Source organism: Pygocentrus nattereri, chromosome 21 (assembly GCF_015220715.1).
Source record: "Pygocentrus nattereri isolate fPygNat1 chromosome 21, fPygNat1.pri, whole genome shotgun sequence".
In the NCBI taxonomy this organism is placed as follows: Eukaryota; Metazoa; Chordata; class Actinopteri; order Characiformes; family Serrasalmidae; genus Pygocentrus; species Pygocentrus nattereri.
The window spans coordinates 35671759-35699666 of NC_051231.1; the positions used below are offsets into that span (position 1 = coordinate 35671759).

The 27908-nt window shown below is 44.6% G+C and overlaps 1 protein-coding gene across 1 annotated transcript; it reads right to left on the reverse strand.

Annotated features, from left to right (window-relative positions):
• Positions 1-1991: 1991 nt before the first annotated feature.
• On the reverse strand, positions 1992-27908 carry LOC108414072 (proline-rich protein 36). The gene is made up of 5 exons (XM_037532186.1): positions 27721-27908; positions 17486-17577; positions 7957-8041; positions 4530-7119; positions 1992-3557 (listed from the first exon to the last, which is right to left on the reverse strand). Exons 1-5 carry the CDS (start codon positions 27797-27799, stop codon positions 3464-3466), a joined length of 2940 nt encoding a protein of 979 aa, XP_037388083.1. The 5' UTR covers positions 27800-27908; the 3' UTR covers positions 1992-3463.

Here is a 27908-nt window from a genome sequence, read left to right on the forward strand (position 1 = left end):
GGTTTATATCACAATACCTACATTTAGAGCCGGTTATTCATTCAGCCTAACGAGAAACTGTAGAACGGACTCGGTTTATATCACAATACCTACATTTAGAGCCGGTTATTCATTCAGCCTAACGAGAAACTGTAGAACGGACTCGGTTTATATCACAATACCTACATTTAGAGCCGGTTATTCATTCAGCCTAACGAGAAACTGTAGAACGGACTCGGTTTATATCACAATACCTACATTTAGAGCCGGTTATTCATTCAGCCTAACGAGAAACTGTAGAACGGACTCGGTTTATATCACAATACCTACATTTAGAGCCGGTTATTCATTCAGCCTAACGAGAAACTGTAGAACGGACTCGGTTTATATCACAATACCTACATTTAGAGCCGGTTATTCATTCAGCCTAACGAGAAACTGTAGAACGGACTCGGTTTATATCACAATACCTACATTTAGAGCCGGTTATTCATTCAGCCTAACGAGAAACTGTAGAACGGACTCGGTTTATATCACAATACCTACATTTAGAGTCGGTTATTCATTCAGCCTAATGAGAAACTGTAGAACTGACTCGGTTCATATCACAATACCTACATTTAGAGTCGGTTATTCATTCAGCCTAATGAGAAACTGTAGAACTGACTCGGTTCATATCACAATACCTACATTTAGAGTCGGTTATTCATTCAGCCTAATGAGAAACTGTAGAACGGACTCGGTTTATATCACAATACCTACATTTAGAGTCGGTTATTCATTCAGCCTAATGAGAAACTGTAGAACGGACTCGGTTTATATCACAATACCTACATTTAGAGTCGGTTATTCATTCAGCCTAATGAGAAACTGTAGAACGGACTCGGTTTATATCACAATACCTACATTTAGAGCCGGTTATTCATTCAGCCTAATGAGAAACTGTAGAACGGACTCGGATTATATCACTATACCTACATTTAGAGCCGGTTATTCATTCAGCCTAATGAGAAACTGTAGAACGGACTCGGTTTATATCACAATGCCTACATTTAGAGTCGGTTATTCATTCAGCCTAATGAGAAACTGTAGAACGGACTCGGTTTATATCACAATACCTACATTTAGAGTCGGTTATTCATTCAGCCTAATGAGAAACTGTAGAACTGACTCGGTTTATATCACAATACCTACATTTAGAGTCGCTTATTCATTCAGCCTAATGAGAAACTGTAGAACGGACTCGGTTTATATCACAATACCTACATTTAGAGTCGGTTATTCATTCAGCCTAATGAGAAACTGTAGAACGGACTCGGTTTATATCACAATACCTACATTTAGAGTCGGTTATTCATTCAGTCTAATGAGAAACTGTAGAACGGACTCGGTTTATATCACAATACCTACATTTAGAGTCGGTTATTCATTCAGTCTAATGAGAAACTGTAGAACGGACTCGGTTTATATCACAATACCTACATTTAGAGTCGGTTATTCATTCAGTCTAATGAGAAACTGTAGAACGGACTCGGTTTATATCACAATACCTACATTTAGAGTCGGTTATTCATTCAGTCTAATGAGAAACTGTAGAACGGACTCGGTTTATATCACAATACCTACATTTAGAGTCGGTTATTCATTCAGTCTAATGAGAAACTGTAGAACGGACTCGGTTTATATCACAATACCTACATTTAGAGTCGGTTATTCATTCAGTCTAATGAGAAACTGTAGAACGGACTCGGTTTATATCACAATACCTACATTTAGAGTTTTTACCAGTGCTCTGTGAATCTTGTCCATGTTTAGTCTTAGTCTAACGTTCCAAAGAGGTTTAACTGAAGCTGTGCTGGAGTGAATTTGATCTGCTTCTGTGCGCAGGTGAATCTGAGCCTCATTATTGCCGCGTAATTCGAAACTATTCAGACCGTTTCTCAGTTCAGTAACTCCGGCTCTGATCTCTTCTCACAAACAACCTCCTCCCACAAAAACACACAGATGTTCTGTTTCATTTCTGGATTTGTGTTTCCATTTTTATTTATTTGGCTAAACAGTCAGGACTGCATAACAGATCAACTGCATACAAATGTTTCCCCTATATTTCTGTAATAAACGTTATAGATACTGTTATACATCAGCTGTGCTGCTCATTGGTCATCGCATGTTCCTCTGATCAAGCAGAAGTTCAGAGTAGCAGTTCCGTGTAGGGTTATTTACAAAGCATGTCTGTTTCAGCGCAGACTTACATGCAAAGCACTGCTTTAATATTAGAGTTCTTGAGCATCTCGCTGCTGACGGAGGCCTTGAATCCCCATTTGGGTTGTTTTTCAGTTTTTGACGTTGTGTGAAAATGGCTGTTCCTCTTTATATTATGTGGTCAAATGTGGCCAAAAACCAGAACAAAATTACTTCTATAAATCTGGTTCCATTGACTTACATTACAGTATGTTTACCATTTTGGAGATACGAGGTTTTGTTCCAACAACAGCGATTTGTTAAATCTTTATTATAGTCAGATGTGTGAAGGTCTGTGAAGAATACAGCAAAATCTCACTGCTTCCACTTAGAAACCCCTTGGTTCTTGTTTAACATTAATAAAAAACTAGGGCTTTTTTATTGTCTGTTCTCCAGCTACTGGAAAACAAACCAAGCCAAGTGCTAAACCCAAACTGAGCTTGTCTGAGCTTTGAGAACTTCCTCTGTAGAACCTGTAAAACTGGAGTTCTGTTTATAACACCTGAATGTGGAACCTGGGCTTTTTGAAGACATCTAGATTTGTCCGGCCCAGTACTCGATGTACTGGAAGATTGTCTACTAACAATTTTGACCTCTGTAAACAGTTCCAAGATGTTTACAAAGGAAATAAAAAAAAAACTCCAGTTAGGATCCGCTGTCGTGTTCCCTCTGGGAGGAGGATAATGGCACCTTCTCTCTGTACAATAACGAGAGAGATGTGATCAAAAATTGACCAAAGTTACATCGAAGAACGACCTGCTGCCCTGCACCCTCTGTGGTTTATAGTTACATAAACATTTACAGTATTTTCTATATTTCTGCCTGCATTTCAAGTCCATTTTCAGGCTTTCTGAAAAGATTCTAGCAGCAGCGACAAAGTTCAGTTTGAAACTACAGCCAGAATAAGGCCCCAGAGGTTTTCTCTGAAGCTGAAGGTACACAGTTGTGCTTCACACAGGGTCCGTTTTAAGGCATGGTTGGTGGTGTGCGCTGTTTACACTCAGATAAGGAAGCAGCCAAAGACCTACAGAGGACAAATCTGGCCTGGACTTTGGTGCACATGCAGCAGAAATTCAATACAGCAACAGGAACGGAAAACCTGCAGCTGTTCTGCAGGAAAAATACATCCCCACTTCCTCAGGCCTGTGTAGGACTGTCTCTGTGTGCTGTCCCACTGACGGTCCCAACGGATTTACTTCATGCACAGGCGCTACAAGAAGCAGCTGAGGAGTTCCAGCCATGATCAGTCTGTCTTCATCACAGGAGTGATGGGCTGTTTGGTTCCAGGTCTGATGGTGAAAGTCATACCATACTGCTGCTTGGACTGAGGGCCATTTCTAAACAAAAGAAAAAAAATAAAATATTTAACTTTATATGAACATATAGTGAACATTTTGAAACCTGTATTTAAGCTTCATGTACTTCCTTAGCTCAGCCCAGGCATTGCAACTCAAATGTTAAGAAGAGCCATTTGTCTTTTCAATAAAATTCAAACCACCTTGGGAGCAACATTTGATGTCCCTTTGACCATTTTGGCTGTAAATACGTCTCAGTATGTGTTAAAGACTAAAAATATAATATAAGTGAGAACACAGACTCGCTTCGCTCTGCTTGAAGATTCAGCTCAGCTATAGACGCTTTTCTCGCATCTCCAGCAGGAAACTTTTCCTCAAAAGTAGAACAGCGTCTTGTAAAATGTCTCTCAATGTTCAACTTTATGAGGCTGAAGTCACTTCTCATTCTCCAGTTTCTGGTTAGAATTTTCCTGTTTTACTCTAAAGAATTAAATAAGTGCTGCATTACTTAAGGTGGAATGGGGAAATTTCAAATGAAAAATTCAGCCTCGCAGCATTTTAGTTTTTAGGTTTCTCATTTTAGATTAAACGTATCAGGAAACCAGCTGGAGTGACTATAAACACTAATCAGTCCGTTTGTCTCCAAATGATCAATATTCGTCTTAAATCTCTCTCTTTACCATTTCATAGCTACTAGCTGGGCGAGACTGTTGTCTGTGTTGCTATGGTGACCAGCCGTCTGCGCTGATCTTCAGGGTTAAAGGGTGAATCAGCAGTTCTACATTAACTCCAGCGTTTAAGACCATTTACTGTTAAACTGTGTTGAAGGATCAGCAGAGCTTTATTTTACTGTAGAGGAGGATTATTTTATTATTACCTACTGATCTGATTCAGCTGTGGAGCTGCAAGCAGGGCAGTAAAAGACCACATTGCTGACCCCTTGCTTAGCAAGTAGTTTACTACCCTTGGAGAACAGTGGTACTCCAGAACCATGGTAGGGAACTTTTACTTTACCTTGGTGCCTTGGTAGCTAGGTTCTGAGCTTTCTCAGCTGCTTTGGCCTCCAGTTCTTTCATGTCTAAGCCTTGTGTCTGTATGGGCACAGTTGTGGTCTTGGGTTTGGGGCTGGTTTTAGGGAGAGGACTTGTTGCCCCATCATCATCAGACAGGGGGGAGTTCCAATCATCCCCACTGGAGTCTGTCTCTCGTGCTGGAGCAAATTTGGGGTCCATTTCTAGCATCTTCTTCTGGAGGATACTGAGCAGGGTGGCCTGGCTGGCAGAGACAGAAGGAGGGGGTTGAGTTGGAATTTGGGTTTTGGCTTGAGGAGGTGGTGGCGATTGGGTTTGAGTTTTGTGTTGGGCTGGAGGTGGAGCTGGAGGTTGGGTTTTGAGTTGGGTTGGTGGGGGAGCTGGAGGTTGGGTCTTTGGTTGTGTTGGTGGTGGACCTGGAAGTTGGGTTTTGGTTTGGCTTGGTGGTGGAGCTGGAGGTTGCGTTTGTGGTGGAGCTGGAATTTGGGATTTGGGATGGGTTGGTGGTGGAGCTGGAATTTGGGATTTGGGATGGGTTGGTGGGGGAGTTGGAATTTGGGTTTTGGGTTGGGTTGGTGGAGCTGGAGGTTGGGTTGGTGGTGGAGATGGAATTTGGGTTTTGGGTTGGGTTGGTGGTGGAGCTGGAAGTTGGGTTTTGCGTTGGGTTGGTGGTGCTGGAGGTTGGGTTGATGGTGGAGATGGAATTTGGGTTTTGGGTTGGGATGGTGGTGGAGCTGGAAGTTGGGTTTTGGGTTGGGTTGGTGGAGCTGGAGGTTGGGTTGGTGGTGGAGATGGAATTTGGGTTTTGGGTTGGGCTGGTGGGGGAGTTTGTATTTGGGTCTGTGTTTTGGGTTGGGTCAGTGGTAGAGCTGAGACCTGAACTGGTGGCTGTCCTGGTGGGGCCTGTTGTTTGATTTGCAGCTTTTTAAGTTTGGGCTCGGTGCTAGGAGCAGCTGAAGGTGATGTCGCAGTGCTAGATGTTTTGGGTTTTGGAGGAGCAACTGGACCATTGGTATCAGGAATGGATTTTACAGGCTGAGCAACACTTTTTGCAAGTGGGTCAGGTGGAGGAGTGCTGGGTGGGATTTCATCTTCTGGATCAGAATTAGCAAACTCTGGGGGAGGAGGGATGTAGTGAACAGCTCCCTCACTACCATCTTCCTGACTAGATGGGGATGCTGATGTGGGATGCTTCACAGGATTATTGGAGGGTGCAGTGTGGGAGACTGGGGAAGGTTCTGGTCTGGAAACCTTTGGGCTCTGAGATTTGGGTTGAGACTCTATTAAAATAGATTGTTTGGGCTCTGTGTTGAGACTTTCTGAGGAAAGAGGTGTTGGAGTGACTGTGAAGGAGTTGGGTCTGGTCTCATTGGGATGGATGCCAACATTCAATGATTCAGCAGAGCTGCTGCTCTTGGTGCTGCTCTTTCTAGACAGAGCCGATCGCTGCTTCTCTCGCTCCTTAGCAGCCTTCAGCAAGGCGAGTGGAGATGCAGCAGTTTCTTTCCCGCTTGACCCTTCATGGCCCTTCAGGGTGTGCAGTTTGCGGTTCAGCAACGGGCTGTAGGAGCGTGGTTTGCTTGGAGACGCTGGCAGTTCCTTTACTTGGCTCACCTCTTGTGCTGATGGCATGGCCAGAGCACTTTCTGTTTTGGGGGAACCTTTTACAGGAGCTGGGATCTTATTAGAAACTTCTTGTAATGTTACTCCTTTTGCTAGTTCCTCATTGGAGGTGCTGTTTGGTTTACTGACTTCATTGGGAAGTGTTTCCAGTCCATCCAGTATATCTGTGTCCAGCTGGAGACCTGAGCTGTTGCGACGCACTGGCTTGACTGGGGGTACCACGTCTTGAGCTGGACTTACTTCCTTTGCTGACAGAGGGGCTCTTCCATTGACATGAACCCCGACTGGGTTCCCAGAAGTGTCCTCTAGGAGCAGGATGTGCGGAGCCCTCATCTCTCGATCGGCTTGGCTGGTGAGCACTGTCGTTTTAGGCACGCTGTAGAGCTTGGCTGTGGTCTGGGGGTTGAAGCTGGAAGCTGGAGTTGATGCAGGGGTGGGAGTTGGGGTTACCTCAGTGAGATTATAGATGGAGGATAGCCTGACTGGCTTTGGAGGAGGCATCTTCTGGGCCTTGATAAGTGAAGACTGGGGTTTCTCCACTGGAGGAAGCGGAGGGGTGAATTTAGGGCACTCTGGGATGCCCTGAACAACATTTATAGGGCTGGAGATGGGGGCAGAGGTCTTCAGGCTGGGGATGTCAGTGGGTGGTTTTGGGGGAGCCATTGGCGGAGGCTTGAGGGATGCCAGTTCTAGCTCCTCTGATATTGTGAAGCCAGTTATTGATGGTGGTTTGGGAGGAGGCATGGAGGGTGGCTGCAGTGCTGCCAGATCTACAGGTGGGTCCAGAGCCCCAAAAAACTCCAATGGAGGAGGTATATATTGTGGTGATGGAGGGATGAACTGGGGTGGTGGTGGGGGTGCTACAGAAGGGGGAGCAGGAATCAAAATCTCTCCTTCGTCAAGGTCGGCAACACTAATCATGCTTCCATTAGGGAGTTTTTCGGTGCTTCCTATAATGGATCAAAATCACAGTATTTGATTAAATTCAGTTCAATTTTATTTGTATAGCAGTTTCTACAGTAGACATTGTCCTAAAGCAGCTTTCCAGACATGCAACTCCATCCAAGCAAAGATCTTTAACAGCATGAGGAAGGAACATGAGTCCAAATGGCATACTCCTCTGAGCAACATCAGATTAGCGATTAGGATACAGGCAGGGCAAGCTTGCGAGAAAGAATGAACAGAGGAAAGATCCAGGATATAAACCAATGACTAACTTCAGAAGTTTATCAAAGACCATTATAAATGTATCTGATGTTGCTAACGATAGGAACGTTTCCAACACCTTGTTGAAAGCGTGCCACGAAGAATTAAGGCAGTTCTGAAGGCAAAAGGGGCTCCAACCTTTTACTAGGAAGGTGTACCTAATAAAGTGGCCAGTGAGTGAATACAGCAGTTGATATGAAGTTGCTCTGAAGTTAAATACAAATGGTATGATGACTGATTATTCATTAAAATCACTGGGGTATCCAGGGAGGCTTTTTCTTTACAAGAGGAGAATGAATGGCACATGCAAGTGGCACTGCCAAGAATCAATGCCAGCTTAAGTCAGGTTAATTCACAGTGAAAACACTGAGTCAGCCATTTGAAGATGGCTGTATAATAGCTGCTGATGTGCCTCAGACTCGTAATGCTCCTTTTGCAAACATCAACTTGACCGTTATTGTTGAGTATAATCAGTCACATCAGCGAGGCATTACAGCTGGTCTCTCTGCAAAGAGACATTGTAATGCAGTGATGACAGTATGTTTGGGGCTGTACAGGATGTTTGGGCAATGTGACGTCACCTGTGTGGCTTTGGGGTCCGTTCATAGGCGGCAAAACAGGAACCGTAGGTGTGGGAACTGCAAAGCCCAGCGCACCATCTCCAGACTGAAGAGAGAACACAAAGAACAAAGTTACTCATGCCATTTGCTTTGAGCTGCTGCGTGGGAATGAACTATAATGCTCTGGTAATGTCCTGAGCCAGGACATGCTGTTGTCTGAAGCTTGCATTAGTTTTAGCTTGAGAGCTGCGAGGCTAGTGTTAGTGGTTAGTATAGCGCAGTGTAGGGGTGTCCAGTCTTATCCTCAAAGGGCCAGTGTGGCTGCAGGTCTTCATTCCAGCAAGGCAGAAGATCATATGATCAAATGTTTGAAGCCCGAGAGGAACTGATTAAACTAGTGGAATCAGCTTGTTTGGAGTGAAAACCTGCAGCCACATTGGATGGGACACCCCTTGCGTAGTGGGTAATACCGCTGTGCTCCATACCGCAGCAGAACAGGGGTTGATTTCCTGCCCAATGAGGCACTTCACAGTACATCATGAAGAGTCCATGGGATTAGATGATTAAACCAGATTGGATTTTCTTGTCCAGACATCACTGGTCTATCTTCATGAGTTGCTGTGGTAACATAGCAATGCTGGTGATACGGATTTCAAACATGGGTGCAGGAGAGATGGAGGTGCATCATCACGCCCTCCAAACAAACACTTCCAAATGTGTTTTTTTTTAAACTAACATTAATGATTAATCAGCATTGTGCTCACTGCATCATATGAGTCTGTATTAGAGTTGCTCATGTTGTTTCTGACATTGTGTGATATTTTATCTATAAACATGGACTAAAGTAGTGGTCACCAAACCACTTCCTAGAGATCTAGAGGTTGATTAGCTGAAGCAGGTGTGGCAGATTCTGTGTGGAACCAGACTCTGCAGAAAGGTAGATCTCCATAACAGGTTAGTGACCTCTGCTCTAAAGTATGGACAAACTTCAGGCTTCAAGCCGGCTGTTTTACCTGCATGCAATCTATTACCTGTTAGCTACATTAGCCACGTAGCTCCAGCGTAAACTAAAGAAACAAACTTCAGACACCAAACATGTCTTGGCTGATCAACTGCGTTCGGGTAAGAGGGAAAACTGGAGGACTTTGTTATTCAACAAACTGTTCAGGCTCTGTGTGTGTTGCTGGAGTGGAACGCAGTAATCTGACACACCTCACTAATAGGAGAGTAAGTTATCTCCAGCTGCACTCAACCAACCGGTTCCTTAAGGCTTTCACTGCACCCTTCAAGTCAGTCAGCTGCACAACGCTGATCAGGGCTTTTTTGGTGAGATGTGTGGATGAATCAGGATTCAGTGCAGCAGGCGACTCCCAGCTAGCACGCCCAGCCTAGCTATGATTCACAGGCAGAAATGCGGCACAGAGGTTTTGTGTTTGTGAATCATACCTAAACTGTCCTGAGTGCAGTGTTCCTGTTTAAATGTTTCTTAGCAACTGTTGGATTAAAAAAAACAGCAGACATTCCACAGATCTCCGTGGAGCTGCACGATACAGACAAAATATCAATATATTGCAATTGTATTGCTGTCTATGCTGGATGCTGTATGCCTTGCAATGTATGGGATATAATTTGATCTGTGTTATTTTGACCAATGTTGGATTTTTTTTGCCAAAATACCCATTCGAGGTTGATGCTTGTTTACATATTGTAGCTGTTTGTGATATTAGTCCTTATTTTTCCCCAGCTTTACAGTTCTGTCTGAATCATGTTTTCATTATCCTGCCCACAGAGCTCAGGACACACCTGGGTGTATGTCTGTATGTGAGGGTGCAGCCACATCCACACCTCAGCCCAACCTCTAAACCTAAACAAAGCACCTGTATTCAAAACATCCTCCTCGGTTTCGTCACTCGCAGCCTAAAGCCTTCGCAAATGCGCACTTCCTTCAAGCGCACTCTCACTACTGTTGGAGACATCTGCAGTATCCCTGTCAGGTTCAGGCATCATTGCTCAAAAGTCTGTCGGGCTTGTCTTCTGATTCCTCTTCAGCAGAGAAAAACTAAATGCAGGGAAAGTCAGTGAAAGATTATTCTTCCTGCACCACTTTTCAGCCTGATTTTACCCCAGTTTGCATCAGAGGCACAGTTTCCATGCCACAGTCAGAAATGACTGCCAGTAAGACAGCTAGGATATGAAAAGGTGTAGAGACCATGTATGGAGAGGTGGGTGTGACGTACAGGAGACATAGAGGAGCCTTTACAGTGTTTATAGTGTGCAGACCAGAACATCAGGGTACTGACTACATCAGCTGATAGTTGGTAGTTCAGTTCTTGCTGCAGAATAGAACATGATTCTATAACCACACATTTTCATTGTATCTAGTCAAGTCTAATCTAGTTTAGACTACAGTCTGATTCAGACAGGATTTTGTCAGTGGTTTTGAGTGATTGGAGAGGCCTATTGGGTTCGTATCCTTCCAGCAGATCAGCAAGGGTTTTAATCCAAGGTCATTCAGAGATTCAAAAGCACTTTAAAGTCAATTCTGTACTTAAATGGTCAGCAGTGCAGTGATTCTGATTGGAGTGATGTACTCAGATCTCTTGGTTCTTGTAAATAAGCTGTATCTGTCTGATTGTGGTTTTGTGAAGGCCAGTAATAAGACCACTGCACTCATACAATCTGCTGCATATAATCTTTTTGTGATATGAAATGTTTAAACTTTTAAAGTTTTAGAATGGTTTAAATCATATTTAGGTAACAGACAATTCAGAGATTCACTTGGAAAACATTCATCAAAAAAAGTTACAATTTCTTGTGACGTCCCTCAAGGTTCAGTCTTGGAGCCTTTGCTTTTATCTTTGTACATGCTACCTCTAGGTGGTGTCTTTAGGAAGTATAATATAAATTTTCATAGCTATGCTGATGACACCCAGCTATACATCTCTATTCCTTCTGAAGATCAAGACTGTAGACAGACTAACCAACTGTGTGTCTAATATTTCTCAGTGGATGTCGCAAAATTTTCTACAATGAAATCATGAAAAAACTGAAATATTGATCAGTACTGATTGGTACAGAAACTCAGAGTTTCTGTGCTTTATGAGAAACTTTGTTCTTTAGCTTCATAAACCAAAACTCCAGTAGAAACCTGGGTGAGATCTTAGACTCTGAGCTGTGTTTAATTTGCATGTAAACACAGTCACTAAAGCAGCTTTTTATCATTTGAGAAAATCACTAAAGTTCGGCCTTGTCTATCTCAGTGCGGCACAGAGAAACTTGTTCATCCATTTGTTACAGCAGAGTTGATCACTGTAATGATCTTCTCACTGAACTTTCTAGGAAAACAGTACATTCTTTATAACTCGTACAAAACAGCAGCATCCTAACAAAAACACAGAGATCAGATCAGTCCCGCTTTAAAAGAGCTGCGCTGCCTGTATCATTCAGGATAGAATTTAAATCTCTGCTGCTAGTTTTTAAAGCTCTAAATAACCTTAAAGCTCTGAATGTGTGCCTGTTTATCATCTCATATCTGCAGATTCTGACCTACAAACACCTTCAGTAAAACACAGAAAACAGAGACTCTTTCAGCTCTTCTGCTTCCAAACTATGGAGCTCAGTTAAGCTTTTATTAGACAGTCGAGCTCAGAGCTCACTTTTCATAAACAACTGAAAACACAGTTCTTTAACCCAGAGCTTCAGTAAAACTTTACAACTCTTTAACTCAGAGCTTCAGTGGCCACCCTCCAGCCTCCACACATAATGCCCTCCTGACCCTGGACACGCCTTGACACCCTGTCCATGAATACCATGAACAGGAGTGGAGACAGTGCACAACCCTGCTGGAGTCCAACGCTAAAACTGAAAGAGTCTGACTTAATGCCGAGTATACGAACACAGCTTTCACTTCGGGAGGACCTCCCATAACATATCTTGGGGAACCTGGTCATAAGCCTTCTCCAAATCCACAAAACACATGTAGACTGGTTTGGAAAACTCCCATGCCCCCTCAACAATCCGCGAGAGGGTGAAAAGCTGGTCCATTGTTCCACGGCCGGGATGGAATCTGCATTGTTCCTCCTCAATCTGAGGTTCAACTATCGGTTGGAGTCTCCTTTCCAGCACCTTGGCATAGACTTGCCCAGGGAGGCTGAGCAGTGTGATACCCCAGTAGTCGGCACACACCCTCCGGTCCCCTTTTTAAAAATAGGGACCACCATCCCGGTCTGCCAGTCCAAGCAGAGGCGTGTCGGTCATGACAGCTCCACAATATCCAGAGCCTTAAGCACCTCCAGATGAATCTTATCCACCCCTGGTGCCTTGCCACTGAGGAGCTTGCCAAATACCTCTGACCTCCACCAGAGAAATGGAGCTTGACACGCCAGAAGCCTCTGGCCCTGACTCCCGTGAGGGAAGCATGTCTCCCAGAATACAGAGTTTTTGAAAAGTGCTCCTTCGAACAACCGACGATATCTTCATTTGAAGTCAGAGTTTCTCAACCCTTGCCAAATACAGTTTGGGTTCAGCCACCCTGACCGCTCCTGAGTCACTGGACAGTTGTCCAGAACCTCCTTGAGGCCAAACGAAAGTCTTTTTCCAAGGCCTCACCAAACTTCTTCCATGCCCTGGATTTTGCTTCTGCCTCCATTGTGGCTGCCACCTTTTTTGCCTGTCTGTACCTATCTTCTGAGTCAGGAGTCCTTCAGGCCATCTAGTCCCTAAGGGCCTCTTTCTTCAGCTTGACGGCCTCCCTCACCACCTCCCTGTCCACCGGGGGTTCTTGGGTTACCGCCCCAACAGGCATCCACAAGCTTTATGCCACAGCTACGCCTGGCAGCTTCCACAATGGAGGTTTTGAACAGGATCCATTCAGACTCCATGTCCCCTACCTCCCCCAGGACATGAGAAAAGCTCTCCCGGAGGTGGGAGTTAAAATCATTCCGAACATGAATGATACCCGGCACACCCTCACTATTCGCTTGGGCCTACCAGGTCTGACCATCAGTCTTTCTTGCCATCTAATCCAACTCACCACCAGATGGTGATACACTTACGAACATCATTGTGTTTGAACTTGTGTTTGTTATGGACAATGCATGCCTGGCATAGAAATCCATTAAAAATCACCATTAGGGTTTAGATCAGGCAGTCCGCTCTTCCGAATTACGTTTCTCCAGGTCTCCCAGTCATTGCCAACGTGAGCACTGAAGTCTCCCAGTAAGACTGTAGAGTCTGTAGACGGGACCTTTTCCAGAACACTGCACACTCGCTCCAAGAAGGCTGTGCATAAGCACAGACAACAGTCAGAGTTTTCCTCTCTGCAATTTTAATTTTGCATTGAGGTGAGCCTCTCGTCCACCAGTTCAAACTCCAACTGCACTGGCGTCAGCCGGGGACTCGTGAGTATCCCCACACCCGCCCAGCGCCTCTTACCCCGTGAAACCCCTGAGTAGGAGAGGGACCAACCCCTAAACTTAAAGAGGTGGAGAGTTTTACTGAAGCTCAGAGTTGAAGAGGAGGAGAGTCTCCGTCTCTTTAACTCTGAGCTTCAGTAAAACTCTCCTCCTCTTTAACTCTGAGCTCCAGTAAAACTCTCCTCCTCTTTAACTCTGAGCTTCAGTAAAACTCTCCTCCTCTTTAACTCTGAGCTTCAGTAAAACTCTCCTCCTCTTTAACTCTGAGCTTCAGTAAAACTCTCCTCCTCTTTAACTCTGAGCTTCAGTAAAACTCTCCTCCTCTTTAACTCTGAGCTTCAGTAAAACTCTCCTCCTCTTTAACTCTGAGCTTCAGTAAAACTCTCCTCCTCTTTAACTCTGAGCTTCAGTAAAACTCTCCTCCTATTTAACTCTGAGCTTCAGTCAAACTCTCCTCCTCTTTAACTCTGAGCTTCAGTCAAACTCTCCTCCTCTTTAACTCTGAGCTTCAGTCAAACTCTCCTCCTCTTTAACTCTGAGCTTCAGTAAAACTCTCCTCCTCTTTAACTCTGAGCTTCAGTAAAACTCTCCTCCTCTTTAACTCTGAGCTTCAGTAAAACTCTCCGTCTCTTTAACTCTGAGCTTCAGTAAAACTCTCCTCCTCTTTAACTCTGAGCTTCAGTAAAACTCTCCTCCTCTTTAACTCTGAGCTTCAGTAAAACTCTCCTCCTCTTTAACTCTGAGCTTCAGTAAAACTCTCCGCCTCTTTAACTCTGAGCTTCAGTAAAACTCTCCTCCTCTTTAACTCTGAGCTTCAGTAAAACTCTCCTCCTCTTTAACTCTGAGCTTCAGTAAAACTCTCCTCCTCTTTAACTCTGAGCTTCAGTAAAACTCTCCTCCTCTTTAACTCTGAGCTTCAGTAAAACTCTCCTCCTTTTTAACTCTGAGCTTCAGTAAAACTCTCCGTCTCTTTAACTCTGAGCTTCAGTAAAACTCTCCTCCTCTTTAACTCTGAGCTTCAGTAAAACTCTCCGTCTCTTTAACTCTGAGCTTCAGTAAAACTCTCCTCCTATTTAACTCTGAGCTTCAGTCAAACTCTCCTCCTCTTTAACTCTGAGCTTCAGTCAAACTCTCCTCCTCTTTAACTCTGAGCTTCAGTAAAACTCTCCTCCTCTTTAACTCTGAGCTTCAGTAAAACTCTCCTCCTCTTTAACTCTGAGCTTCAGTAAAACTCTCCTCCTCTTTAACTCTGAGCTTCAGTAAAACTCTCCGTCTCTTTAACTCTGAGCTTCAGTAAAACTCTCCGTCTCTTTAACTCTGAGCTTCAGTAAAACTCTCCGTCTCTTTAACTCTGAGCTTCAGTAAAACTCTCCTCCTCTTTAACTCTGAGCTTCAGTAAAACTCTCCTCCTCTTTAACTCTGAGCTTCAGTAAAACTCTCCGCCTCTTTAACTCTGAGCTTCAGTAAAACTCTCCTCCTCTTTAACTCTGAGCTTCAGTAAAACTCTCCTCCTCTTTAACTCTGAGCTTCAGTAAAACTCTCCGTCTCTTTAACTCTGAGCTTCAGTAAAACTCTCCTCCTCTTTAACTCTGAGCTTCAGTAAAACTCTCCTCCTCTTTAACTCTGAGCTTCAGTAAAACTCTCCTCCTCTTTTACTCTGAGCTTCAGTAAAACTCTCCTCCTCTTTAACTCTGAGCTTCAGTCAAACTCTCCTCCTTTTTAACTATGAGCTTCAGTAAAACTCTCCTCCTCTTTAACTCTGAGCTTCACTAAAACTCTCCTCCTCTTTAACTCTGAGCTTCAGTCAAACTCTCCTCCTCTTTAACTCTGAGCTTCAGTCAAACTCTCCTCCTCTTTAACTCTGAGCTTCAGTCAAACTCTCCTCCTCTTTAACTCTGAGCTTCAGTAAAACTCTCCTCCTCTTTAACTCTGAGCTTCAGTAAAACTCTCCGTCTCTTTAACTCTGAGCTTCAGTAAAACTCTCCTCCTCTTTAACTCTGAGCTTCAGTAAAACTCTCCTCCTCTTTAACTCTGAGCTTCAGTAAAACTCTCCTCCTCTTTAACTCTGAGCTTCAGTAAAACTCTCCTCCTCTTTAACTCTGAGCTTCAGTAAAACTCTCCTCCTCTTTAATCCTGAGCTTCAGTAAAACTCTCCTCCTCTTTAACTCTGAGCTTCAGTCAAACTCTCCTCCTCTTTAACTCTGAGCTTCAGTAAAACTCTCCTCCTCTTTAACTCTGAGCTTCAGTAAAACTCTCCTCCTCTTTAACTCTGAGCTTCAGTAAAACTCTCCTCCTCTTTAACTCTGAGCTTCAGTAAAACTCTCCGTCTCTTTAACTCTGAGCGTCAGTAAAACTCTCCTCCTCTTTAACTCTGAGCTTCAGTAAAACTCTCCGTCTCTTTAACTCCGAGCTTCAGTAAAACTCTCCGTCTCTTTAACTCCGAGCTTCAGTAAAACTCTCCTCCTTTTTAACTCTGAGCTTCAGTAAAACTCTCCTCCTCTTTAACTCTGAGCTTCAGTCAAACTCTCCTCCTCTTTAACTCTGAGCTTCACTAAAAATCTGCTCCTCTTTAACTCTGAGCTTCAGTAAAACTCTCCTCCTCTTTAACTCTGAGCTTCAGTAAAACTCTCCTCCTCTTTAACTCTGAGCTTCAGTAAAACTCTCCTCCTCTTTAACTCTGAGCTTCAGTAAAACTCTCCTCCTCTTTAACTCTGAGCTTCAGTAAAACTCTCCTCCTCTTTAACTCTGAGCTTCAGTAAAACTCTCCTCCTCTTTAACTCTGAGCTTCAGTAAAACTCTCCTCCTCTTTAACTCTGAGCTTCAGTCAAACTCTCCTCCTCTTTAACTCTGAGCTTCAGTAAAACTCTCCTCCTCTTTAACTCTGAGCTTCAGTAAAACTCTCCTCCTCTTTAACTCTGAGCTTCAGTCAAACTCTCCTCCTCTTTAACTCTGAGCTTCAGTCAAACTCTCCTCCTCTTTAACTCTGAGCTTCAGTAAAACTCTCCTCCTCTTTAACTCTGAGCTTCAGTAACCCTAACTCAAAATTTCATCAGGACCAGCTAGGAAATGTTCTAGAAAGCCCTACCCAGTTTTCCAGTCTGTCTAAAAAATGTATGATTGACAGTATCACATTTTACAGTCAGGATTGATGGATGTAAAGAACATCTGAATAAATTTGCATTTGGATAAAAATTTCAGGACCAGTTTAGATCTTATGATTAATAGACACATTTGAACAAAATGCTAAAGAAATTTCACTTTAAAAAACTACATTTGGGGTTGGTCTGAGGTCATTAGCTGATTAGATGATGATTTGCTTTTTCTATGTGTACATATCTATCCAGGCTTCAGGCAGGTGCATATTTCTCAGGCTGTGATTCGTCCGTGTAAAATGTGAGGAATGTTCCTGCGCCCTGCTCATCATGGCGAGGCCACCACTCCTGAACACTCAGAAACTCAGATTCACTCTGATTCTCACACCACGATGGGCCTGATGTTCAGGCAGAGGGTGTGATTGTGCAGAGTAGCAAGAAAAGACGCTGGACATCTGGTAACGTGGTAGTGGTTTAATGAGCTCGTTATCGTTATGAATGTGTCGCGTCTTAATAAGGCAGAACACCGTGTGCTGCTGAACTTGCTCCTCGGTCCAGTTTGTCCTCATTCCTCTCCGTCACAGCTCAGTGAAAAACTGTAGCCGCTGCTTATAAATGCACGTTCCCTCATTAGTGCCATGATTTATCTCCATGTGCATCACATGTTTATTTCTCTATCGACTTTCTATCAAAACCTACATGTGACATGATCCTTCACAGCTAATCAGCTAATCCAACGACTATGGCTCCTTATCACACCATGATTTCCGGACTGTGCAGACACTACAATGCAAGAATGCTGGAATTTGGATCCATTAGGAATGGCAATTGCTGGGATTGACTGCTATTAGAACTAGAAACACTAGGCCTGGGAACAATCAGGACTGAAAAGTGCTGAGATTGGGAACCATTAAGACTGAAAACTGGGATTAGTAGCCACTTGGAATTAAAACCAGTAGGACTGGGAAAACTGTCTGGGAAACATTGAAATTGGGAAGCATTTGGACTAGGAGCTGCTGACGGTGCTGAGGTTGATAGACTTACTGTGCTGAAGTGTTTGACAGTGGGTCTGGATCGGACTTTGGCCGTGCCGGACTCTGGGATGGCCGCTGAGTCCAGCTTAAACTCCACATTGTCTGAAAAACACACAGAGCAGCTGTAAGCAAACAGAATCCATACAGAGGGGCTGTTATTTCCGCCGCCTCTGGTCGTGGTAGCGGGTTTTTGATGGAGAAATACCTTTCTGACTGTCAGCATCAGCTCTGTGGAGTAGGGTGAGCTCAGACCCGGCAGGTGTGTTTGGATTAAAGTGAACCCTGGGCCGCTGGGTCACAGCCAGGCCTTCTGCTTGGGACGTTAATGTCACAGTTTGATCAGAAATGGCTTTATGATGAAGCTCATGTTTGCTAGCACCCCTATGGTGCTCTAGTAGTCTGTTCTAGGTCATATCTACCTACACACCACAGAGAAAACAGTCCTGATTGGACCATTTTCAGTCTGGCGTTTCAGGAATTTATCCCTTTTGTTTCCGACCGAAACTGAACCGTGAGAGTGGCACTGAGATGATTCTCTAACTGAAAACGAGCTACAGATCACAGATGTTTGAGTTTCCCAGAAGTCATTAGGCCTCTCTGAACGCTGAGGAGGCTCTGAGGGCTCCTCAGAGACTAAAAGCAAAGGTTCCACTCAGGTGAGCTCCACTCAGGTGCTCCTACCTGACCCAGGTGTCAGATTAGCTTTCAGAGGCGTTCAGCTGAGTTAAACATGAAACATAAACGTAAACATGTTTATGACAGTTGCTGGTCTTTATGACCCAGTCGGAATGTTCTCTGTTAAAGAGCTCACAGAGAACGGGTTCTGCGTCAGTTCTGACAGAAACTGAAAACGAGCTACAGATCACAGATGTTTGAGTTTCCCAGAAGTCATTAGGCCTCTCTGAATGCTGAGGAGGCTCTGAGGGCTCCTCAGAGACTAAAAGCAAAGGTTCCACTCAGGTGAGCTCCACTCAGGTGCTCCTACCTGACCCAGGTGTCAGATTAGCTTTCAGAGGCGTTCAGCTGAGTTAAACATGAAACATAAACGTAAACATGTTTATGACAGTTGCTGGTCTTTATGACCCAGTCGGAATGTTCTCTGTTAAAGAGCTCACAGAGAACGGGTTCTGCGTCAGTTCTGACAGAAACTGAAAACGAGCTACAGATCACAGATGTTTGAGTTTCCCAGAAGTCATTAGGCCTCTCTGAATGCTGAGGAGGCTCTGAGGGCTCCTCAGAGACTAAAAGCAAAGGTTCCACTCAGGTGAGCTCCACTCAGGTGCTCCTACCTGACCCAGGTGTCAGATTAGCTTTCAGAGGCGTTCAGCTGAGTTAAACATGAAACATAAACGTAAACATGTTTATGACAGTTGCTGGTCTTTATGACCCAGTCGGAATGTTCTCTGTTAAAGAGCTCACAGAGAACGGGTTCTGCGTCAGTTCTGACAGAAAACACCTGAACTAACTTATTAATCTGAGCAGAAATTAAAATTATGAGCAAAATAAAACAGGGATTGAACAGAGGTGCTTATCTGTCAATGAATTAACAGGATTATCCAACTATATCAGCTAAACCTGTCTGAGTATTCCCACATTCCGGCCTCTAGTTTGGACGATGAGAGACTCTCGGATTTGGCTAAAAATGGAATGTCTGTGTGATTAGAAAGATTCATATTTGTTCATTAATAATGCCTTTTATTTATATATAGATAGTATCTCCTTTTTCAGTTTTTGACCTAATTCAAAAGTACTTATTGATCTTTACATTGTGTGCAAATTTCATGACGAATGGATCAAAAGAAACGACTTAAAATATCTTGGAAAGATGTCTGGTTCCATTGACTCCATTAAAAGTAAAGTAGATTTTTCCTTCTCCTGTAAAATTACTATTTTGGAGATACGAGGTTTTGTTTCAACAGCAATATTGGTAACATTCTCTCAGAAACTCTTCAGAACTGTTCACATCATCTTTACGTCCACGTCGCACCACATGTGGTAATTGTGCAGCATGCTAATGGTTTTTAACTAGAACCAGTAGAACATTCCGGATTCTGCAGCAGGTCTGGACTCTGTTGGGCCGACAATTCGACTGATAACTCTGTAAATAAGAGACTGTAGAGGGAAATAACGGCGGAATCAGCTGATCTACATAGACAGGTCCATTTCAGATCAACATGGACAATGTACCATTGTAAGGTTCTTTAGGGAACCAAAACTGGTTCTTCTATGGTCTCGCTCCAAGAACCCCTTAATATCACCAATCATCACTAACACTAACTAACTTATAACATGTTTCTAGACCTTTTTATTACTTTTATTTTAGTTAGTGCTGATTCTTATTCTGTCAGCAGAAAAATAATAATATTACAAACAGGTGCACTTATGACTGTAATAAGACCCTCTCACTAGATCTGACGTTCAGTAAATGTTGTTGAAATCTGACCGAACTGGACTTTATTTGATCTGATGTTCAGTAAATGTTGTTGAAATCTGACCGAACTGGACTTTATTTGATCTGATGTTCAGTAAATGTTGGTGAAATCTGACCGAACTGGACTTTATTTGATCTGATGTTCAGTAAATGTTGGTGAAATCTGACCGAACTGGACTTTATTTGATCTGATGTTCAGCTGTCGACTGAATAAGATGCTGATATTCCTACTCGGCTACTTCAGTAAACAGTATATGGCACCGAGTCGTGATGCAGGTCAGATGTTATGAAGTTCCGGACCTTCACTTGAGAAAATGTTCTCTAACTGGATCATATTGAATTTGAATGAAATGCCTCTAGTCTGAATGTTTTCAGCATTAAAAGAGTAATTAGAGTATTTATATATAAATAATAGAGATCTAAATAAGCTACATCAGCAGGGAAGTTGGGATATTAATCTGAGTCTATACTGAATTAAATCCAGTAGTACAGCATAAGTGTGAGCTGACCTGATAACCACGGCAACTAATTTTATATTGATTATGGTTGTTAATATTTTCAGCTGTAGGGCAGCGACATCAGCCTTTTCACTACTGTTCATGACATCTTGTTTCTTCTGGACAGTAGTATCAGAAGCATGATGAAAGGGTTCATCAGATCGCTGGAGAATGTGGTGGAGATGGTTCTGTATAGAAGCTTTATGAAAAGGGATCCATAGAGCACCAAAAAGGATTCTTCAGCTCATACAGGAGAACACCATCTTTAGCACATTCTCCATCAGTCAGGAGAACCCTGTAATAATGCAAACTACCATTTAATCACGCAAATGGTTCTCTGAGTGTTTCTCTATAGAACCCTTGTCTTTATTAAGGAACCCTTCAAGAACCATCTGTTGTGACATCACAAACTCGGCCTCGGACTATGTGGAGCTGGTAAATAATGTCTAACAGACTGTCGCTTTAATGGTGCTGTGGATTGAGCAGTGGTGACCTGAGAGATCCTGATCTGCTGTGATTCAGTTCATTTGCATTACAGGAAATGCACAAACACACACACACACACACACACACACACACACACATACACACATACAATCACACTCACACACTTAGACACACCCTCACACACAATCACATACATACACAGCAAATACAGTGTGTGATTGTGGACAGAACTCGAAATTCTCCTGAAATCTGATTATTTACTAAATTCAGTCACTCCGTGTACACTGAGATCTCACTCTGATTGAATCCCATCACTGAGTGTGTTTACATGCACTTAATAATCTGATAAATGCAGAAAATCAGAAAGGTGAATCATATGTTCTTCCTAAAGTAAAGTATGGTGTTCCACAAGGCTCTGTTTTAGGACCGATATTATTCACAATATATATGCTACCACTGGGCACCATTATCAGTAAACACGGCATACATTTCCACTGCTACGCCGATGACACCATTATATATATCAAGCAAACCAGATGATAAAATTAAACTTGGCCAGATTGAGGACTGTATAAAAGACATAAAAGATTGGATGTCGAGTAACTTTCTGCTACTTAACTCAGATAAAACAGAGCTCCTGCTTCTTGGTCCAAAAGCAGCTAGAAACAAACTGTCTAGCTCAACACTTAAACTTAACAATCTCTCAGTTTCATCAAGCTTATCTGTTAAAAGTCTTGGTGTCATGATAGACGCTGATCTGTCCTTCAACGCACATATAACTAACATCACTAGAACAGCCGTCCTGCATCTCCGCAATATCGCTAAATTAAGAAATGCATGATCTCTACAGGACGCAGAAAAGCTAGCTCATGCTTTTATTACTTCAAGGCTGGACACTGTAATGTCCTGCTGTCTGGACGTCCCAGCAAAAGCCTCAACAAACTTCAGCTGGTCCAGAACGCTGCAGCCAGAGTCTCACAAGAACCAGAAAGTTTGACCAGGTCAGCCCAGTTTTATCAACCCTGCAGTGGTTACCAGTTAAATTTCGCACTGATTATAAAATCCTATTACTGACCTATAAAGCTCTAAACGGACTCGCCCCTCAGTACCTGAGTGACCTTCTCTCCCACTATGAACCATCACGCCTACTTAGATCACAAGTTGCTGCTCACTACTGGTACCTAGAATTAATAAAGCTCCATCAGGGGGCGAAGCTTCTCATACAAAGCCCCCAGCTCTGGAACACTCTGTGCATTTCTCCCAGTCCAGCAGTGAAGCGGTGGGGAAACAAAGCGACATCAGCTTTGTGATTGGTCAGGGTAGTGCTAATTTAATCTGTACCCATGATTAGCACTGCCCACCTTACATCAAAAGACGAGCACTTTGGTGAAATACATGCTCATTCATGAAACACTGGGACGCATGTGGGCTGTGAGAAAGATGAACCCAACCATGGAGGAAGTGTGGATTCAGATCAGTCGCTGCTTTAAAGTGAGCTTCATATCAGTGAACACGCCCCGCTGAGCTCCGGCCGCAGAAGCGCTCAGGACACAGTACGAAGGTCACTCACACTCACTCCCTGCACAGACGCGATTATCAGCCCTGGAGATCAGAAACGCAGGCTGGACGCTAAAGTCTAGCACTCAGACGCTCTAACACTAACACGCTAAAGTCTAACACTCAGACGCTCTAACACTAACACGCTAAAGTCTAGCACTCAGACGCTCTAACACTAACACGCTAAAGTCTAACACTCAGACGCTCTAACACTAACACGCTAAAGTCTAGCACTCAGACGCTCTAACACTAACACGCTAAAGTCTAACACTCAGACGCTCTAACACTAACACGCTAAAGTCTAGCACTCAGACGCTCTAACACTAACACGCTAAAGTCTAGCACTCAGACGCTCTAACACTAACACGCTAAAGTCTCACACTCAGACGCTCTAACACTAACACGCTAAAGTCTAGCACTCAGACGCTCTAACACTAACACGCTAAAGTCTAGCACTCAGATGCTCTAACACGCTAAAGTCTAGCACTCAGACGCTCTAACACTAACACGCTAAAGTCTAGCACTCAGACGCTCTAACACTAACACGCTAAAGTCTAACACTCAGACGCTCTAACACTAACACGCTAAAGTCTAGCACTCAGACGCTCTAACACTAACACGCTAAAGTCTAGCACTCAGATGCTCTAACACGCTAAAGTCTAGCACTCAGACGCTCTAACACTAACACGCTAAAGTCTAGCACTCAGATGCTCTAACACGCTAAAGTCTAGCACTCAGACGCTCTAACACTAACACGCTAAAGTCTAGCACTCAGACACTCTAACACTAACACGCTAAAGTCTAGCACTCAGACGCTCTAACACTAACACGCTAAAGTCTAGCACTCAGACGCTCTAACACTAACACGCTAAAGTCTAGCACTCAGACGCTCTAACACTAACACGCTAAAGTCTAGCACTCAGACGCTCTAACACTAACACGCTAAAGTCTAACACTCAGACGCTCTAACACTAACACGCTAAAGTCTAGCACTCAGACGCTCTAACACTAACACGCTAAAGTCTAGCACTCAGATGCTCTAACACGCTAAAGTCTAGCACTCAGACGCTCTAACACTAACACGCTAAAGTCTAGCACTCAGATGCTCTAACACTAACACGCTAAAGTCTAACACTCAGACGCTCTAACACTAACACGCTAAAGTCTCACACTCAGACGCTCTAACACTAACACGCTAAAGTCTAGCACTCAGACGCTCTAACACTAACACGCTAAAGTCTAACACTCAGACGCTCTAACACTAACACGCTAAAGTCTAGCACTCAGACGCTCTAACACTAACACGCTAAAGTCTAGCACTCAGATGCTCTAACACGCTAAAGTCTAGCACTCAGACGCTCTAACACTAACACGCTAAAGTCTAGCACTCAGACACTCCTCCATCTGGTCCTCTTCAGCAGCGACAACACAATACTGGGCCTCTGGTTGGTTTAAAGTGCTGACGTGTTGCGCGGTGGCGTCTGAGGTGTGTTTCTCTCAGGGCTCGGTTTCATTTTTCTAATCACTCAGAGAAAGACAGACTCGACCTGATCAGAGAGAGAGACAGACTCGACCTGATCAGAGAGAGAGAGACAGACTCGACCTGATCAGAGAGAGAGACAGACTCGACCTGATCAGAGAGAGAGAGAGAGACTCGACCTGATCAGAGAGAGAGACAGACTCGACCTGATCAGAGAGAGAGAGAGAGACTCGACCTGATCAGAGAGAGAGAGAGAGACTCGACCTGATCAGAGAGAGAGAGACTCGAACTGATCAGAGAGAGAGAGACAGACTCAACCTGATCAGAGAGAGACAGACTCAACCTGATCAGAGAGAGACAGACTCAACCTGATCAGAGAGAGAGAGAGAGACTCGACCTGATCAGAGAGAGAGAGAGACTCGACCTGATCAGAGAGAGAGAGAGACTCAACCTGATCAGAGAGAGAGAGACTCGACCTGATCAGAGAGAGAGAGACAGACTCGACCTGATCAGAGAGAGAGAGACTCAACCTGATCAGAGAGAGAGAGACAGACTCGACCTGATCAGAGAGAGAGAGAGACTCAACCTGATCAGAGAGAGAGACAGACTCGACCTGATCAGAGAGAGAGACAGACTCGACCTGACCAGAGAGAGAGAGACTCGACCTGATCAGAGAGAGACAGACTTGACCTGATATGAGAGAGAGACAGACTCGACCTGATCAGAGAGAGACAGACTCGACTTGATCAGAGAGAGACAGACTCGACTTGATCAGAGAGAGAGAGACTCGACCTGATCAGAGAGAGAGACTCGACCTGATCAGAGAGAGAGAGACAGACTCGACCTGATCAGAGAGAGAGAGACAGACTCAACCTGATCAGAGAGAGAGACAGACATGACCTGATCAGAGAGAGAGAGACAGACTCGACCTGATCAGAGAGAGACAGACTCGACCTGATCAGAGAGAGAGACAGACTCAACCTGATCAGAGAGAGAGACAGACTCGACCTGATCAGAGAGAGAGACAGACTCGACCTGATCAGAGAGAGACAGATTCGACCTGATCAGAGAGAGAGAGACTCGACCTGATCAGAGAGAGAGACAGACTCGACCTGATCAGAGAGAGACTCGACCTGATCAGAGAGAGAGAGACAGACTCGACCTGATCAGAGAGAGAGAGACAGACTCGAACTGATCAGAGAGAGAGAGACAGACTCGACCTGATCAGAGAGAGAGAGACAGACTCGACCTGATCAGAGAGAGAGAGACTCGACCTGATCAGAGAGAGAGAGACAGACTCGACCTGATCAGAGAGAGAGACAGACTCGACCTGATCAGAGAGAGAGACAGACTCGACCTGATCAGAGAGAGAGACAGACTCGACCTGATCAGAGAGAGAGACAGACTCGACCTGATCAGAGAGAGAGAGACAGACTCGATCTGATCAGAGAGAGAGAGACTCAACCTGATCAGAGAGAGACAGACTCGACCTGATCAGAGAGAGAGACAGACTTGACCTGATCAGAGAGAGACAGACTCGACCTGATCAGAGAGAGACAGAATAGACCTGATCAGAGAGAGAGAGACTCAACCTGATCAGACAGAGAGACAGACTCGACCTGATCAGAGAGAGACAGACTCGACCTGATCAGAGAGAGACAGACTCGACCTGATCAGAGAGAGAGAGAGACTCGACCTGATCAGAGAGAGAGAGACAGACTCGACCTGATCAGAGAGAGAGAGACAGACTCGACCTGATCAGAGAGAGAGAGACTCAACCTCATCAGAGAGAGAGAGAGAGAGAGACAGACTCGACCTGATCAGAGAGAGAGACAGACTCGACCTGATCAGAGAGAGAGACAGACTCGACCTGATCAGAGAGAGAGAGAGAGACTCGACCTGATCAGAGAGAGAGACAGACTCGACCTGATCAGAGAGAGAGAGACAGACTCGACCTGATCAGAGAGAGACAGACTCGACCTGATCAGAGAGAGAGAGACAGACTCGACCTGATCAGAGAGAGAGAGACAGACTCGACCTGATCAGAGAGAGAGAGAGACTCGACCTGATCAGAGAGAGACAGACTCGACCTGATCAGAGAGAGAGAGACAGCCTCGACCTGATCAGAGAGAGAGAGACAGACTCGATCTGATCAGAGAGAGAGAGACTCGACCTGATCAGAGAGAGACAGACTCGACCTGATCAGAGAGAGACAGACTCGACCTGATCAGAGAGAGACATACTCGACCTGATCAGAGAGAGAGACAGACTCGACCTGATCAGAGAGAGAGAGACAGACTCGACCTGATCAGAGAGAGAGAGACAGACTCGACCTGATCAGAGAGAGAGAGAGACTCGACCTGATCAGAGAGAGAGAGAGACTCGACCTGATCAGAGAGAGACAGACTCGACCTGATCAGAGAGAGACAGAATCGACCTGATCAGAGAGAGAGAGACTCGACCTGATCAGAGAGAGAGACAGACTCGACCTGATCAGAGAGAGAGACAGACTCGACCTGATCAGAGAGAGAGAGAGACAGACTCGACCTGATCAGAGAGAGAGAGACAGACTCGACCTGATCAGAGAGAGAGAGACAGACTCGACCTGATCAGAGAGAGAGAGACAGGCTCGACCTGATCAGAGAGAGAGAGACAGACTCGACCTGATCAGAGAGAGAGAGAAACTCAACCTGATCAGAGAGAGAGAGAGAGAGACAGGCTCGACCTGATCAGAGAGAGAGACAGACTCGACCTGATCAGAGAGAGAGAGACAGACTCGACCTGATCAGAGAGAGAGAGACTCAACCTGATCAGAGAGAGAGAGACAGACTCGACCTGATCAGAGAGAGAGAGAAACTCAACCTGATCAGAGAGAGAGAGAGAGACAGGCTCGACCTGATCAGAGAGAGAGAAACTCAACCTGATCAGAGAGAGAGAGAGAGAGACAGGCTCGACCTGATCAGAGAGAGAGACAGACTCGACCTGATCAGAGAGAGAGAGAAACTCAACCTGATCAGAGAGAGAGAGAGAGAGAGACAGACTCGACCTGATCAGAGAGAGAGAGACAGACTCGACCTGATCAGAGAGAGAGAGACAGACTCGACCTGATCAGAGAGAGAGACAGACTCGACCTGATCAGAGAGAGAGAGACTCAACCTCATCAGAGAGAGAGAGAGACAGACTCGACCTGATCAGAGAGAGAGAGACTCAACCTCATCAGAGAGAGAGAGAGACAGACTCGACCTGATCAGAGAGAGAGAGACTCAACCTCATCAGAGAGAGAGAGAGACAGACTCGACCTGATCAGAGAGAGAGACAGACTCGACCTGATCAGAGAGAGAGAGACTCAACCTGATCAGAGAGAGAGAGACTCAACCTCATCAGAGAGAGAGAGAGACAGACTCGACCTGATCAGAGAGAGAGAGACTCAACCTCATCAGAGAGAGAGAGAGACAGACTCGACCTGATCAGAGAGAGAGAGACTCAACCTCATCAGAGAGAGAGAGAGACAGACTCGACCTGATCAGAGAGAGAGACAGACTCGACCTGATCAGAGAGAGAGAGACTCAACCTGATCAGAGAGAGAGAGAAACTCAACCTGATCAGAGAGAGAGAGAGAGAGACAGGCTCGACCTGATCAGAGAGAGAGAGAAACTCAACCTGATCAGAGAGAGAGAGAAACTCAACCTGATCAGAGAGAGAGAGAGAGAGAGAGACAGGCTCGACCTGATCAGAGACAGACAGACGTTCTCCAGATCAGAGAGAGAGAGAGAGACGTTCTCCAGATCTGAGCTCAGAGCTCACAGAACGTTTGAACATTAGAGATGTCTTACCGTAGTGTTTGATCTGGACGTTTGTGTCGAACAGGTTTGGACTCTTCTGTTTCAGAAAGTGCAGAGAGCTTTTCTTCATGGTGCTGCAGAGTCACAGGATCCGCGCAGTGTGTGTGTGTGTGTGTGTGTGTGTGTTACAGCGTCATCTCTGCTCTCCGACTGAGAGAGTGTGTGTGTCTGTGTCAGTG